This window comes from Centruroides vittatus, unplaced genomic scaffold (assembly GCF_030686945.1).
Source record: "Centruroides vittatus isolate TY-2023 unplaced genomic scaffold, ASM3068694v2 contig_738, whole genome shotgun sequence".
NCBI lineage: Eukaryota > Metazoa > Arthropoda > Arachnida > Scorpiones > Buthidae > Centruroides > Centruroides vittatus.
The window spans coordinates 1,999,383-2,015,951 of NW_027122474.1; the positions used below are offsets into that span (position 1 = coordinate 1,999,383).

The window sequence follows — 16,569 nt, forward strand, 5'->3', positions numbered from 1 at the left end:
AATAACAAATCCATATTTTAGTAGGCTATATCAATAGAAGATTGCAAAGCAATTAAGAGTTGAGGAGTTTTAGCACATTTAATCAGAAGAAGCTGAAAACATACTCTATACCAATAAGATTTAGAATCCACGGATGAAGACAGCATTTTACAGAAAATTTTTACAACAACGAAAAAGATCAGGAACAGGAAAACTGCTAATACAGTTAACGACCATAGCGAGTGCAAGAAGTTACAAAAATAAGACCCTATTGCTGACCAAAGTATTAAATTTCACCGAGTTTCGAAGCAGTGTGGTTTTCGTTGCTTAAGTTTTAAAGGACATGAATATAAAATCCCATCAATCATCAATAACTCAGCTTTTCCAAATTACTTCACTCCTCAACAATCATCTTAAAATGTAAAACTAATAATAAAAATATCATTAAACATATGATTAAAAAAACATTAATTGGTATATTAGTTTATTGAATCATCCGCAAAATTTTAAGTATTTTCGAGACTGAAACATGCTTCAGTTCAGCCACTTTGGCTTAATCCACGAAAACCTAATTCGCCTTTCTCGTAAACCTTTTTTGGTATTTTCGAAATTTCAAAAAAACAAAAAAAAATAAATAACCATCTCGAATACAGAGAGTTATCCACATTAAAAAGAAAAGGAACACGAATATTTACTTTATATGACATTTATGTTGCTGTTTCTGAAACAGAAAAACCGACATTTGTATGCCCATCAACTGTATCAAGATTTTTATTACGTTTCTTTCTGTCGCATATTTTCAATTTGACGTAATTCAATGTGGACAGAAGAACTGGCAAAAATATCAGAGCATTAATAGAAGAAAATAAAATAACCAAAAAAATTATTTTAAAACTCGCGACAAATATATAAGCCAAAGGAATGGCTAAAGGTAACACGGATATTATTGTTGTCGCACTACCTTGAAATATTGCGTATCCCATAGAATATATGCTATGACGAAGACGTTCATTGGGATCTTCAGAGTGACAATATCTATAAGCATGAGCAATATGAGCAGAATAATCGACCGAAAAGCCAGCGCACATGACTAAAACGATTATAGACACTGGTGACAACTCGACATTCCACAGAGCCATATAACCCAAAGTGCATATTTCGATAGTAACGATAGAAAGAACAACAGCTAACGTGACGAAAATGTCTGCTATAAAAACGAAAGTAACAAAAATTACGATGATCACAACAGTACATAACAATTGCACAGTAAATTTTACCTGCAATTCAATGCTATCGACCCAATAAGACAAAACCTGATACGAAAATACACTAAAAGGCATTTTTTCAGTGAGTTTCCTCATGTTTACAAAAATTAAAGGTAACGAATCTTCCGTAGTAAAATTACTTTGATAAAGAAATCTGCTTCCCGCAATAGCTGTATAATCGCTGTTGAATGCAATATCCTTACGAAATCGTCGGGCAGAAGGATGACGTAAAAAAACACTGCGCAAAATTGAGATAAAATCCTTTGTATCGCTTATGTTAAATGATTGTACAGATAATCGGATTCTTTCGTCCTTCAGGAATTTTAAATAAACTCTGAGCCAAGACTCGGTAAGAAAATCTGCAATTAATCCTTCTCGCTCCATTTCTGAGAAAAAGTTCTCTATTTCATTCTGAATTTGTACATCTGCGTAATTTATTTCTTGATCGATAACGATTTGAAATCTGTATTCGAAGTGATTGAAATTGTTCAAATATTTTTTATAATATTCTACAAAATATGAATCATATGTCGCCGCGTAGGAAAGTGATCCATAAAGTTTTGTGTGAGTCATGCCCCAAAGTGCTACAGCAACGAAACTGGCGCTGATGAAGAAAATAATTATTTTCACGTACCAAGTAGATAAAATATAACCGAATCGAATGAAAATTGATGACGTAGGAACAACATTATTCTTGGTAGATTTCCAGGATTGAGTAGAAAACAGAAACTTTCGAATCCAAGAACGGTTTTCTGTAAACAAATAAATGAATAAATATTCTTGTTAGTTTCAGTAGTAATGAGGAAAAGATTCATTATGTGATTCTTACCTTTCTGAGTATTTATTTTTGTGAAGAATAAAGAATGTCTCCCTTGTTTCTCCACATATCCAAAAAATGCCATGCATGCACCAACAAACGTTATTTGATAAACGTAACAGAAAACAACAGCAATCGATGCGTATAAAGAAACATAAAATATGGCTCTGAAAGGGGTGAACAGTCCTGAAATGAAAGCTATGAAATTCGTGACAGAAGTTACGGTAACAGAAATGGCGGATTCCGAATAAACTTCTGAGAGTCTGTCCGGTACGGTCTTCTGTGGGTCAGTTTTTTTCCATGCAGCTAAAAAGACAAACGCGTCGTCCATGCCTATACCTGAAACGAAATCTATTGTTTTGAAAACCTAGAAATTGTACAGCGAATGTCATAAATAGAACCGACTTATTTCATTTAAAACGAAATTTTTTTTTAAAATCAAAAATATATCTATAATTGCCCACATTGAATACAAATTACAGTAGAGAACCGAAAAATCGGAATCAATTGAGGACTGGGGTTATTCAGATTAGTAATTTGTTCCGATTACCGATTATGTACGAATAAATATATTAACCTGTCCAATGTTCAAATTTTTCTCCTTTGCGTGTCGCTTCGTGTTGAATTTTCGTCGATTTTAAGCCTAACGAAAATTTTTATAATAATAATCGAGGCTATCGTATCGTTAAAAATTATTTCCGCATTTTGTACAAACAAAATAAATATATTAAAGAATATAAAAAACATGAAAATTATACTTTAGAAGTAAATTTAGTATCAAAAACGTTCGATTCAGCACGACAAAGTCCGACTGAAAATCGTGCCGATTACCGGCGATTCCGATTACCGGGGTTCCGATGAACGAGTCTCTACTGTATTTTAACTCAGAAATAGCGAGACTTGGGCAGGTTTCTAAAGACAATTATCGTGCCACTTTTAAATGCTAATCAAGTTTTAATATTAATTGCTTTTGAAGTATCAAACACAAATCCGTGTTAATAACAACCACTTGGCTTTTTTCCACCTTTATTTACTTGATACGGTACAAGATATAAAATACAAAAGTTTCCCATACATAAAAGGACTCTACGAAGAAATAAACAAAGAAATGAGAAAAATAAATATAAAATTGGCACCAAAATATCAAAAATTGCAATCACGGATAATAAATAAAAGAAAAAAACAACTTAATGAAAACATCGAAGAATCCAAAAACGTCGTTTACGAAATACCATGTACTTGCAAAGACCCACATACCTACATCGGAGAAACAAAACGGAAACTAAAAATAAGAATAAAAGAACATATAGCTGATATGAAGCACCAAAGGATGCAATCCGTTTTCCACGACCACTGCTTAATAAATAATTGTAATATTGATAAGGATAACACCAAAGTTTTGTATAAAGAAAAAGACATATATAATAGAAAGTTTAAAGAAAGTTTTGCTATAATTAAATCAAAAAATTGTATAAACAAAAATACAAGTATAAATATTAATAAAAACTGGTTAAATATATTATAAATTTTAATATTAGTTAAAAGATACAATAAATCTCAATATCTTACCAAAAATACCGCTAGGAGGCTCACTTCATTTCAACCCATGTAGTTATGCAAATTTTAAATGTCGCAAAACCTAAACAACGTTCAACAGGGGAAAGTTCAGACTAAAACTTATACCCAAAGTTGGTCTACAAATTTGTCTTTTAAAAAAATTTTTCTGGATTCTGTCTCAACATAAACGAGCCAAAAGTGCTCGAACGACCTTTGAAAATGTACTGTGTATTAACCATCTACTAAGAAGTACAAGAGAACAACAAAGTAAGAACTTGTCCCAGTTTTATTCACAGTTAATGTAAATTTATTGTTATACTAAATAGTTGTACTTTTTAACTCAAAACAGATGTAAAAGAATTTTATAACTTTTATCCTCGAGTTTGTAATGTCCAAACTTACCGTGTACAAGTGCCATACTGGGGGAGGAACTGTTGACTGATGAGGGGCATAAGGCCCGAAACGTGTACCGTATCAACTAAATAAAGGTGGAAAAAAGCCAAGTGGTTGTTATTAACACGGATTTGTGTTTGATACTTCGAAGAATAATACAACACGGTTTCACAAAAATCATTAATTGCTTTTCTTATATAAATAAAAATTATTAATTTAAGTAGCCTGCTTCTATTTTTAAGGAAAAACATTATTATTTTATTTAATTCACATGAAATACAGATAAAAGTAATTAGATTAAGCGGCAAGTAATATGGCAATAGAATGTTAACACAACTTTAAATCACGTGATTTTTCCGCGTAAATTTAATTATAGGTTCAAGTGAGATAATAAAAACGCTGAAAAACACTGAACTAATCTAATAAATGTTCTTTCTTCACAGAATCGTTTATTTTGTGTTCATTAGCTCTTGTATCACGTTTTGTATTGCAATTTCACAGCAGCTTTTAATATAAAGATTCGGAATTTCAATTTCAGACTGGTAACTTCTATTTAGTTATACGAAATTATAATGCATCAGTGGCGTGCCGTCATTGGAAGCGATGGAAGCGCCGATTCCACCTTCCAATGACCTTCCCTTGTATTTTATAAAATATAAATTTTCATATTTTAACGTACTTTGCATTAATTAAAATTAGTATTTTATTATAACTGCATTATGAAACTTTTACAAATTTCTATACTACATGTGAAAAAAAACCGATAAGATTGCTATTGTATATTCGAATAATTCAGTGGCGGAAGGAATGTCGAAACCGGGTCAATTTCCAATCAGCCATATTATATAGGCATTGGCACATGCGGTTTACAGAGCACCAACCTCATCCGGTTTAGCTGGTAGAAGCGACACACGCATAAAGCATCTAATTTTATATCCCGGACCGGTTGTGGGCTGTTAGCCGCCTGCCCGCTAGATATTCGGCCGCCCTCGCCAGATTATGCGAATCACGAGTAGACTAGATCAACGGCGGGCAACCCCCAGCCCGCGGGCCAGCTACGGCTCGCGAAAAGTTTCTATCCGGCCCGCGAGATCTTTAATAGATTATTAAATTGGAAAAATTCCAATTCTTTGTAATTTTCAAAAACGATAAGATAAATAAATGTAGTAATTAACTTTTTATTTATTTATTTCGTATTTGCAGACTAAAAAAATTACGAGTCATAAGAAGGCGTCAATTAACTACTACGGCCCGCGGAATAAACGTAAAATTTATTCTGGCCCACGTTATAAAAAAGTTGCCCACTGTAGACTAGATTTATAACTTATTCCAACCAATAGGAATTTACTGGTATGTTATGATAGTTCTGTATAGTTGACAGGAGTTTTAAAAAAATCCATTAAAATATTTGATATATTTATTCTGCGTTTATTCCGCTCTCCCATCTTATATTACTTACGGATTTCAATGTTAAACCGGTGATATTACAATTTAGTATGTCCCTTCTGTAAGGGGATGCAGAAAATACGTATACAATTCTAGTATAATGTTAAAAAATTAACTGTTACTTTGGCAGCATCATTTACGATCGAATTTATTGAACGAGACGTACAATGGTACGTAAAGAAAAGCTCTAGAATTTATTTTCCTTAAATTTACGATTTATGTATCTGTTGTGATAAAAATTTGTCTTTCCACTTTTTTCCCAAGACTACAGATATTCAAGTACAAAGTAACCGGTTTCGACTTATTTTTACTTAAGTAGTAGTTAAATAATTAAGTGATTAGGAATTAGAAACATAAATAAGACCCCGATGAAAGAGCCGAAATTTTACTTAAACAGAAGCTTAACCGAACCAATCTCTTGCCGAGTACAGTGGGGTCTGATCTCTTCGTAATATTAAATGTAATAAAGACAGAAATTTTTCCAGTTCAATGAGAGTGACCGAAAAGTTGTAAATTTTGGAAATTTCCGTGAGCACCAGGTCCTAAAACGAATTAGTTAGAAAACGAACGACGGACAATCTGTTAAGTTTAACATATTTAGATTTTTACGGCTACGGTGAGAAACGTTTAAAATCTACAACAACCCTGTGGCGTCGTTTGATAAATACTAGTGATGCGACAAAAGAGGCATTTGAAATCGACCGGTATCGGCACCCTCGGGATTTGGCACGCACACGTCTACCTGGACCGTCTCCGATTCCATTCATTAGCCACTTGTAGGGAGCCATTTCACTAAGTGTTTTAAGATTTAAAAAGTAAAGAATATTTTGTTATTTTTATGTACGTTTCTTCACAAAGTTATATTTAATTATAAGTTTTTTTAAAAGTATATTCATACATTTGAAGAATTTTTTGTACTAGGCATGTATATTCGTCACACATTTTGTTTTACCAAGTAAGTTTTTCTGATAATTTTAATTTTAGCCCTTATATCGTGGATAGTGGTTAAAAAAATTATTTTAAAAAAGTTTTGGCTCAAGACCATATAATGAAAAAGAAAACATTATTAAAAGAGAAAGACCAATGTCTAAATTAAATATAAGTAAGTCGACAAAAAAATTTAGACATTTCGACGATAAAATTTATAACGAGTGACGATTCTTTCGTAAAATTGAAGCAATTCGGAAATCAAAGCGGAATAGAATTTAACATTGGTAGACAATATAAAATAAATATTGAAAATTATAACGAGATAATTACGATTAATAGGTATATCTAAATTAATAGACGTTATATGTTTTTTCTTAAAGCAAGAATTGGCATTTAGAGGGCGTAGGGAATTTATTGAATCTAATAACGGAGGTAATTATATTGAACTTTCTTATTTATTAAGTACGTCAGATAATCTATTAAAAATACATTTAAAGAAGTACGGTTTTTACTGGCTTATCGAACAAACGAATACGAACGGGCCCTGACGCGCGATTAATTGATTGCCCCTGAAAGTCGGCTTCTTACAGAAACACAGCTTTCCTATCATCAAATGTCACGGCACGCCACTGTAATGCATTATAATTAAGCTCCATATTTTTTATTCGGTATTTCCACCCATTTTTAATATTTAAATAAGCTAAAATTTGCTCATTAGCAAATATAATGAAATGATTTTCTAATGGGCAATTTTTCGATTTTTATTGTTTTTATTTCAAATTTGTTTTAGTGCAATTCGTGTTTCCCACAGAAAAACCGCAATATTTAAAAAATATTAAGTGGTATCTAAACACCTCTTCATACGCAGATAATAACATTCTGTTAGATATATTGCTCAAATTTTTACAAGATTCTCGCATATCGTTCAACTTTTGACGTGATTAAGTGTTTTCGGTGCGATCAGAGGTCAATCGGCTATCTCGATCTAAATTTTGACGCACCTGGTGAAAGGTGTGGTGTTACGTAAATCAAGAAGCATAGCTTCCTCTTGATTCGCTTGATTGATATTTTCGTGATTCAAGTGAAGAAGCCCAGCTCCTACTATAATAAAAGCTCATTTATTACGACTCGTACGTTCAGTACACACTTAAAATTAATCGTACCGTTACTGGTATCTGTGGATTTTTTTATTAACTTATCACGGAAATAATAGTTATTGATATAAACTTTATTAATAAAGAAAATGCAATTCCGGTCTTAATGACACTTATTTTTTTTACAAAAGAAATAATAGATGTTATTTATATCACACTATATAGATAACATTTTTAAAAATTTTTTTACGTATAGAGCTGATTATTAATTACAAATCGAAATTAAGAATTAGGCAACTGACTGGATAAAATTGTTTAAAAAAGGGTTCTACATGAGATAAAATCAAGGTAAATAAGTAAAACAATATTAAATAAATAACATTAAAAAATTTTTAAAATCTTGTCTTATAAAATAATATAAATTGCTATTTCCTGTAGAAAATTAACAGGTGAACATGTTTAAAAATAACAAATTTTAAAAATTAAAACTGATAAATAGAAGTAAAATTAAGTTCAGAAAGCATGTTGGTGACGTAACTTTTTAGTTATCGATTAGAAACATGCAGCCCGGAATGTGCGGCCCGCGAGCTTCTAATATTCAATTCTGCAGTGTGGAAACGTAATTTTATTGTCACGTTTTCTATGTCGTGCCATTATGCAATCTCTTTAAAGCGTATATTCATGACCAGAGGAGACCAATTTCTTATCAAAGCGTAATGAAACCAATAATTATAAGAACAGTGGAACATCGAGAGATCGAATATTGTGCTTGAGATCAACTCTCAGCGAATATTTCACTGAGAATAGTACAAATATCTATCTACAAATTTTTTTCTGCGATCAACGTTGTCATATAGATTTCTATATATTATACAGAATACATCAAGTACCAGATAAACTGTCTCGTGGGCGGACGGAAATTTACATTTTCGAAACAGTTTCTTTTTAAAAATAAACCAATGTGTTTATTTCTTTATTCTATCGAAATTTACGCAATGCTAACCTATCAACACCAGGTGCATCACAATTAGCGTGAAGTTTGCACAGGTTACCAATCGAGTCCGATAGCAATTCAAATAAACCTCAAAATCTACAATTATCTTTATCTGCATATAGTATCAATTTAAGAGTGAAGGGCTATATTAATACGGTGGGAAAAAAAGTTTATATAATTTTAAACAACTTACGATTCTTACCTATAATTAGAAAGGGTATAAATCCAGCTGGAGCCACGAACGGCGTATTAAAATACATGATCAATCCAAATGACGAAGCCAAAGACATTCCTCCCGATATTAATGCAATGACTCCGATCCAAGGTTTGCTCTCGATCCAACTGTTATACAGGCAAGTCAGCATTGAAAATATTACTACTGCTAACATTGCAATCGGAAGTTTAGGAAGTAAACGATACATGACTGTAAGTAGTTCCATTTCCATTGTGATCGACGTGTATCGATCGACTGTAATGTACTCAAAAGTACTAGATGCAATACGATCCGAAAACAAATTTTGCCATTGTTCTACTCTGTTTCTTTCATTACACGAATCATCATTTAAATAGTAAAGGAGTCGCAACGCTTTCGCGCTTTTCACGTAATCTTCCGGAGTCTTTCGAACACCTCCTAAAAATAAACTATTTAGTTGAAATTTGTATCTACTTATTTCTTGTAACGGATATTTAATGGTATAAGTTTTATTTTCCATCATTTCCATTTCATTTTGCATGAATAAAATAGAATTCTCGAAGCATCTCTTGTTATTTCTTGCGCACAAATCTTTGTATGTGAAATTGTCTGCAGTTTTTATATTTTGAATAATTTCATCTAATTGAATAATTTCTCGAAATACTTTTTTTCGAAGCACGGATCCTTCGTCTTTGGCTGTAACTAAGACTACTGCTATACTTGGTTCTCTGTTCATCCTTTCCATGTATGCATCGGAAGATAGGTCCATTGGAAATAGTCTTGCTATAATTCCTTCTTCTTTAACATGTCTGGTATTCCTGGGTTCAAATAAATATTTAATATTCCTTTCATCGTGCCACTTATGAAGACCCGTAGCTAATACCATGGATACAATGATTGGAACGACGATAAAGTAAATAGGATTTCTACCAACACGTAATCCTAATTCCTTCAGCTTCTGCGATAAGTAAATACTCAGGTATTTAAATTTCATTGCAAATCTGGAAAAAACTGAAACTATTTAAAAAACGTTTTATTAGTGAAAATATCTATAAGTATATAGTAAAAATGATAAAAATTTAAAAACGTAGCAACAGAGTGGAAATTAGTTTTATTAATACCTGTAACTATATAAAATTCTAGAAGAAAACCTTTGCCTCTTCCGACTTCAGAAGTAGTTTAAAAAACATTTAAAGGATACTTGAAATAGAACAGTTGCTTTAATTATTAAACATCACCATACAATTACAATTTATTCGCACATTCCGTTAAACTGACAATGCTTCGGCCTCTCCAGTGACAATTGTATTGATACAATTCTATCTCAACATGCATGAATATTAATGCCATTATTTAAATGAATGTTGCAGTATTTACAATTTTCTTTTTTAACATAGCAGAATGTTGTTTACTACTTCTTTTCATAGTAATTTTTTCTTTAAACAGTATTTTTTATATTATTTGTATTAACATTACAATTTCCATAACTAAAATGAAAATAGCATGGCCAGGTCATAATCAGGACTTAATTTAACGTTTGTTTCCCACACAACCGAGTTTCCACAACTACCGGTTTTGTTTTGGGTTAATAAGGTTTTCTAAAAGACATAAATGGAAAATAAGGACAATAATACAAATCTTAGATTGATATAATTATATATTAATTTCAATAATCGTTCAATTTTAATCGTTACACGTGAGCCTGCATATGACATAACTTAAAATTCGATAAGTGCACTGTAGATGTGAATTATAGTTTTAAATGATAATATTAATGTTGCGGCTGCGTAAAAAATATCTATTGTATATGTTCAATACAAATTGTAAATCCTGCCGACATTCTTTTCGTACCTCATTTTTCGTGTACCGAATATAATATACAGTAAACCAAGTGTATACCGGAATCGCACGGTACCGAATGCATTTCCGTTTTGAACCGGGTCTCTTTTAACATTAAAAATCGCTCCGTTCCGAAAAAAATTTTCTTGCGTTTAGGATAATTTCATTTTTATTCGGGTTCCGTTTTAGACAGGTTTTTCGATACACTATAAAATTTAGGTAATTATCTTAACTTTAACATATCTGGAGGAAACAAATACTTATAAAACCAGAATCGGACAATTAATTACTGCACAAATACGGAATTTCCACTGCACAATTCAAAATTTTCCATACACATTTTGTGTCCAGTTGCACGTTAGAATATGCTCAGGCGAAAATATCTAATCTAATAGTGACTAGGAAGCCCGTTTAATCATTTTTCGAGTTTTTTTCGTTTCTCCTTTATAATATTTAGATTGATTTTGACAAGTACAAAATATTTTGTAAACTACATAAATTGTTTTGATTCCTTTATTTCTTTATTTTCTTTCTCACGTAGTAACGTTGATACTCTATCCTTTTGAGAGAGAGCAAATGCTGTAGTAAATTTATTAAATTCTATTTTTCAAATAATTTTTACATATGTTACTGTGAAAGATCGAAATTAGAGAATGTCAATATTCTAAGGTGAATGTCCACAGATACAACATACGTCGGTGAAAGACTGAATATTTGGTTATGTTATTATACATTCGAACAATCGCTTGTGTATGTCGACAAGCAATGATAACCTTTGGTGGAGGTCAAAAACGACACCCGAGAAACCGATGTCGATCGAGAGGCAACAGTCTGTCGCCAAATTCTTTGTGGATAGTCGGAGGTAGGCCAAGGTCGTACCTGTTTTCTCGGCAACGGTTTGGAAGAAACCGCTCACTTTGTCACTGGATGGCGTTTTTGTTCTTTCGATCCCGTGAGGTGGGGATCGGTTTGTCAGCTTTATAGCCGTAATCAGTTCGTAATTTGTAAAGGAAAGTTACTTTCCATAGATAAGATTTCTTCTCAAGAAATATCGTTGAAAGATGCAGCTGAAGATAATTCGAAAAGTGGAGAGCATGGCTATACACGCTGTCATTGCAAAAAGAAGTGTTCCACGAATAAATGCAGTTGTAAAAGCAAGGGACTGTTGTGTAATTTAAAGTGCCATGACAGTTATTGCAATAAATAAGATTGTATAATGTTAATCATATAATTTATGTGTAAGTTTATTATTCTATTACTTTATTCAATGATTTAGAATGTAGGCCACCGTTCGTTTTAGGTTCAACAGTTTATTTGCATGTGATGTTACTTAAGCTTTCTCCTATTTTGACATATTAACGTTGACGTTAAGACAAGAAGTTGCATTCTTGTCTTAACGTAATAAAAATATTTTTATTCAACATTCACCATGCATGCTGAATGTCAACATTCGCCGAATATCGGTCATTCACCGTAACATATACAGTCAAACCTGTTTTTATGCGGTCTTTTTTTGTGCGATTTTTTATTTGTGCGGTATAGTTGGCGACTAGTCTCATGCGTTTTGTCATGTCTCACGTTGACATATTATAGCTAAATAAACTTATTATAGCATAAATGAACTTATTATAGCAATATTATTGCATGAATATGCGAAAAATGTAATAATTTATTTTTTAAGTCAACAAAACACCACGTGGACAAAAATATGTAAAACAGACAATAGACAAGGCGATGCAGTCAAGTGCTGACATCTGTTGTCAATAAATTTTACGTGTGTTTTAATTACGTTAATTAAACCTTCAAAGTGCTTTCACATTCCTGGACCATTAAGATAAGATTCATTTCAAAGCGTAAATTGAAGGTAAATGTACTGTATTATTTTTTCTATTTAGATATAAAATTTTAGGATTTTTATTTTATGTTTAGACATAATCCCTGAAAATGAATAAGGGCAAAAACAAAGCGAAGAGAAAGGTAATTTCCTTAGAAACTAAGACTACGATTTTAAAACGAGCTATTTTCTATGTGAGACTTTTTTATGCGGTCCCTATCCACCGCATAAAAACAGGTTTGACTGTATACTGTATGCGAAAAGTGAAAATATCGAAAAGACTGTGGTTTTATTTAAACTTTAAATTTATGAAAAACGTATTCATCCTTCCATTTTTTTAAAGGTTCTTAGGATATACATTTAACGAATATTTATGAAATTTTTCCAGTTTTTTATACCTTTTCTTTTAATAATATTTTCATTATTTTTATTATATATGCATTTTTCTTAATTTTTTCAGACAATATTATTTAAAATTAATAGACGTTTTATATTACATAACATTTCATATTTACGAAATTGATATTTTTCATCTACTCTTCTGTTTCAAACTGTATTTTTTCATGTAGCATGGTAGCATATTCACTTGTTTTTTCGGCTGAAATCATATTGTTATCATAAAATAAGAAAATGTCATTAACATATCAGGGTTAAAATTTCACATCTTTCAAAGTATCAATTTTGCTTGCAGTCAGCCTGGGACATATACATTTCTATTGATTTGTAACCTACAACCGGCCTCGTCGATATTCCATTTACTTGGCTGTAAAATCAATTTGAAACACTAACAAGAAATTATTTATAATTATAAATTCCATTAAGTTTTTATATATGCAGCGAAACTTGATACCTGTTTAATGTTTCTTTAATCATATTAAGTTTAATAAAGGATATGTTGATTTTATATCCAAACTTATCACACGAAAAGATGGGTTCATTTTTTAAAAAATCTGTTAATTAATATATCCGTATGTTTGATTTTATAAACCTGTAAAAAGATTTAAAAAATAGTTCTAGATTATACATCGAAGAATATCGAAAATATATTATAGGACAACATTTTCTACCCAGTTTATGTTTTTAACCTTATGTTAAATCTTTGTATTCTTATAAAATTTTAGTGTATGTATTCTTATCCTACTGAAATCCAAAATTTCCCTCTTTTTTGTTGTGCTGAAATTGCATTTTTGAAATACATTTTATTACTCTGTAATTTCTTTCTGTAGTTGTTCTGTACGGCAGATAACCTTTCAGAACAATTTGGAGCCAAAGTTTTCTTCTGTGTGTCAATAGAGAAACATTGTTCTTCTTTAAGCTCACCTTCTTGTTCAAATACTTCGAACTTGTCATACATCAATGATAAGGCTTTTAGATTCTTAATGACATTAGAATAAAAGAAAATATTCAAGAAACAAAATGAAATAAATCAAATAAAATTAACGTATATTGGCTAAATATAAAAGTAATATTGAGCCAGCAAATAAGCTTATGAACGATAAATTGAAATTAATTAAAGCTGATAAAACTAAGCAAATTATAGTAATGGTTATTAAACATTATATTTTAATAGTAGAAGAGACATTAATAATATTTATGAAAAAACTTAATAATACCCCGTTACAAAAGCTAAATAATAAGGTTAAGTACGAAATTAAGGTGTTAAAGATAAATAATACAATAGATACCAATTCATATTCATCTATACACTGACTTTTCTAAACGAGATCCAAATTTTATATTCAGAGCTAAAATCTATAAAAACCCGATTACATATAGTTCCTTAATTGACATAAACTATTATGTCATGTATACTTTACAATTATTTCTTAAAAGTAAATGAAGTTCATATGATAATTCTAAGTATAGTATAAAAGAGGAGCCTCAGTACATTCGGGGTCAAGGGGTATGTGTTTCCTTTTCCGTAATCCGAAAAAATAGCCTCAAATTCCATTAACAACAAACGACAGAAAATTCGTGAGTTTTAACTTTCGACCTTAGATTGATGCTACTTATATATTGTACGATGCCCTTGTATTTTATACTTTGCCGAAGCCGGTGGTATAAACACTACAGATGAATTGTATCAGAAATTGAAAACAATAAAAATCCATAAAAATATTAGAATAATGTCATTACCCATCAAGAATATTTACCCATCAATAATTCACGATAAAATTAATGACAACTTGAAACACGTGAACAGTCCAGGATGGCTTTTAAATTTGATCAACTTAATATTGAAAGAAGATATCCTAAAATAAAGAAGAATTTTATAAACAGATAAAAGGCTCTTTGTGAAGAAAATTTTTCAATTGAAATAACGTAACTTTCGGTTTGGACCGGAAGTTTGTACACACTGAGTTGGGGCCTTTTGTTTGTTTGTGTTGACTTTTTTGGATTCAGGCGATATCAAAATGTAGAAATTTGCAAAAAACTCGGAGAATTAAATTTGGCACAATATCAATTCTTTCTCTTATTACGTATACATAACAACCGGGAGAGAATAACGTAAACAAACGAGACATTCGAAATAAAGTAAATAAAGTAAGGCTCTTGCCAATTGTTTATTTTAATAAAATCGTCTTTTTCTATTTCTCTCGAAAAATTGACGATGTATACGTTAGCCTATAGACGTTAACGTATTATATTACGCACAAAGATTAGTATATGAGATAAGGTATATGCAGGTCAAAGGTAAGAAAGGACTGCTTATGCAGAGTGACAAGTCGCTAATTTAGTATCCCTAATGATCTAATGTGTTATTCGCAAGCCAGCATAACAACAAATTTTGGATTTTACTCAGATAAACTTACCAAAACTTATCATAAGGTTAAAAACATAAACTGGATAGAAAGTGTCGACCTATAATATATTTTCGATATTCTACGATGTGTAATCTAGAACTATTTTTAAAAATTTTGTACGGGAGTTATAGCATCGAAAATACTGATGAATTAATTAAGATTACTAAAAGAAAGGTAAACCCATCGCATCGTATGATCAAATTGGATATTAAATTAATGTAACCTTCTATTAAACTTAATACGATCAAAGAAACAATAAACAGGTATCAAGTTGCTGAGTATATAAACCTCTAATCGAATTTACAATTATAAATAATTTTGTCGTGCTTCAAAAACATTTATATTCAAGTAGAGGGAATATCGACAGAGTCGGTTTTGATACCCAATGAGAAGAAATGTGTGTCCAAGACGGATTATGAAATTGCTAATTTGAAAAGTGCGAAATTTTTATGTCCGATATATTGACAATATTTTCTTATTTTAACTTCAATTAATTAAATCAATATAATTTTAGCGGAAAAAATAAGCGAATATGCTAACATGCTACATAAATATATTCAGTTTGAAGTAGAAGTTGAAAAAGAGAAATTAATTATTTAGACATAATAATTACAGGAGTAGGTGAGAATATGAATCCCATAAGTATGAAAGTCATGTAACGTTAAACAAACAATTAATTTTTAATCATGCATATATTCCGTTAACGATTAATTGTCCATTCAGTTAATATCTTTTATTTCAAAATCGATATGCATTTCGGACTGTTCGTCTCTCAGCAGACGATTTTTACAACTTTTATTCCCATATGTTTATCTATATAAATAATTACACTTGTGATTTATTAAATATTAAGTCTGTAAATTTCTATACATATAAACATCATAATTTTTTTTAAAATATACTACATTCGTACAGTTATAAACTGCTAGGGATTGTACACCGGTTTACCGATTTACCGGTTAACCGATAAATTGACAAAAAATCATTCGGTAAACTTACCGGTAAATTTTTGAAATTTACTGGTAATTCGGTAAATGAAAAATCCATACTAGAAATTTTTATGTAGAAAATATTGTGTTTATAGATATTTGAAAGGCCTAAAGGGACATTGAAAATAAAAAAAAAAAAACAGGTAAGTGTAAGTAACAATATACCTGATTATTAATTTTATGTGAGATATTTTTCTGTTTGATTTTAACTTAAACTGTCTTGGGTTTGAGAGGCGCTGTAAATCGTACAGAAAGAGCTAGTTATCATATGGGATTTGTGCTCTGCAGTTTTTGAGATTTTTAAACGTTTAAAATGTTTACAATCAACGCTTTTCTTAAAGAATAAGTAAATATTTCCTTTTTTAATATTTAAAAATAATAATACTTAAATATTTCACGTATTTTTTAAATTAATAGCAATTTTGAACACACCAC

The 16,569-nt window shown here is 30.9% G+C and overlaps 1 protein-coding gene across 1 annotated transcript; it reads right to left on the reverse strand.

Annotated features, from left to right (window-relative positions):
* Positions 1-686: 686 nt before the first annotated feature.
* On the reverse strand, positions 687-13,695 carry LOC136980943 (patched domain-containing protein 3-like). Its single transcript, XM_067277142.1, has 4 exons — positions 13,548-13,695; positions 8,678-9,685; positions 2,074-2,400; positions 687-1,996 (listed from the first exon to the last, which is right to left on the reverse strand). Exons 1-4 carry the CDS (start codon positions 13,693-13,695, stop codon positions 687-689), a joined length of 2,793 nt encoding a protein of 930 aa, XP_067133243.1.
* Between the last annotated feature and the right edge of the window lie 2,874 nt (positions 13,696-16,569).

What these genes read in the sequence shown, in the direction of transcription:
- LOC136980943 (XM_067277142.1), bottom strand. Translation starts at nt 13,695, where the DNA reads ATGTATGACAAGTTCGAAGTATTTGAACAAGAAGGTGAGCTTAAAGAA. An exon ending in CTACAGAAAGAAATTACAGA is followed by an intron (nt 9,686 to 13,547) that starts GTAATAAAATGT and finishes TTTTTTAAATAG; the next exon opens with TTTCAGTTTTTTCCAGATTT. An exon ending in TATACCCTTTCTAATTATAG is followed by an intron (nt 2,401 to 8,677) that starts GTAAGAATCGTA and finishes ATTTCGTTTCAG; the next exon opens with GTATAGGCATGGACGACGCG.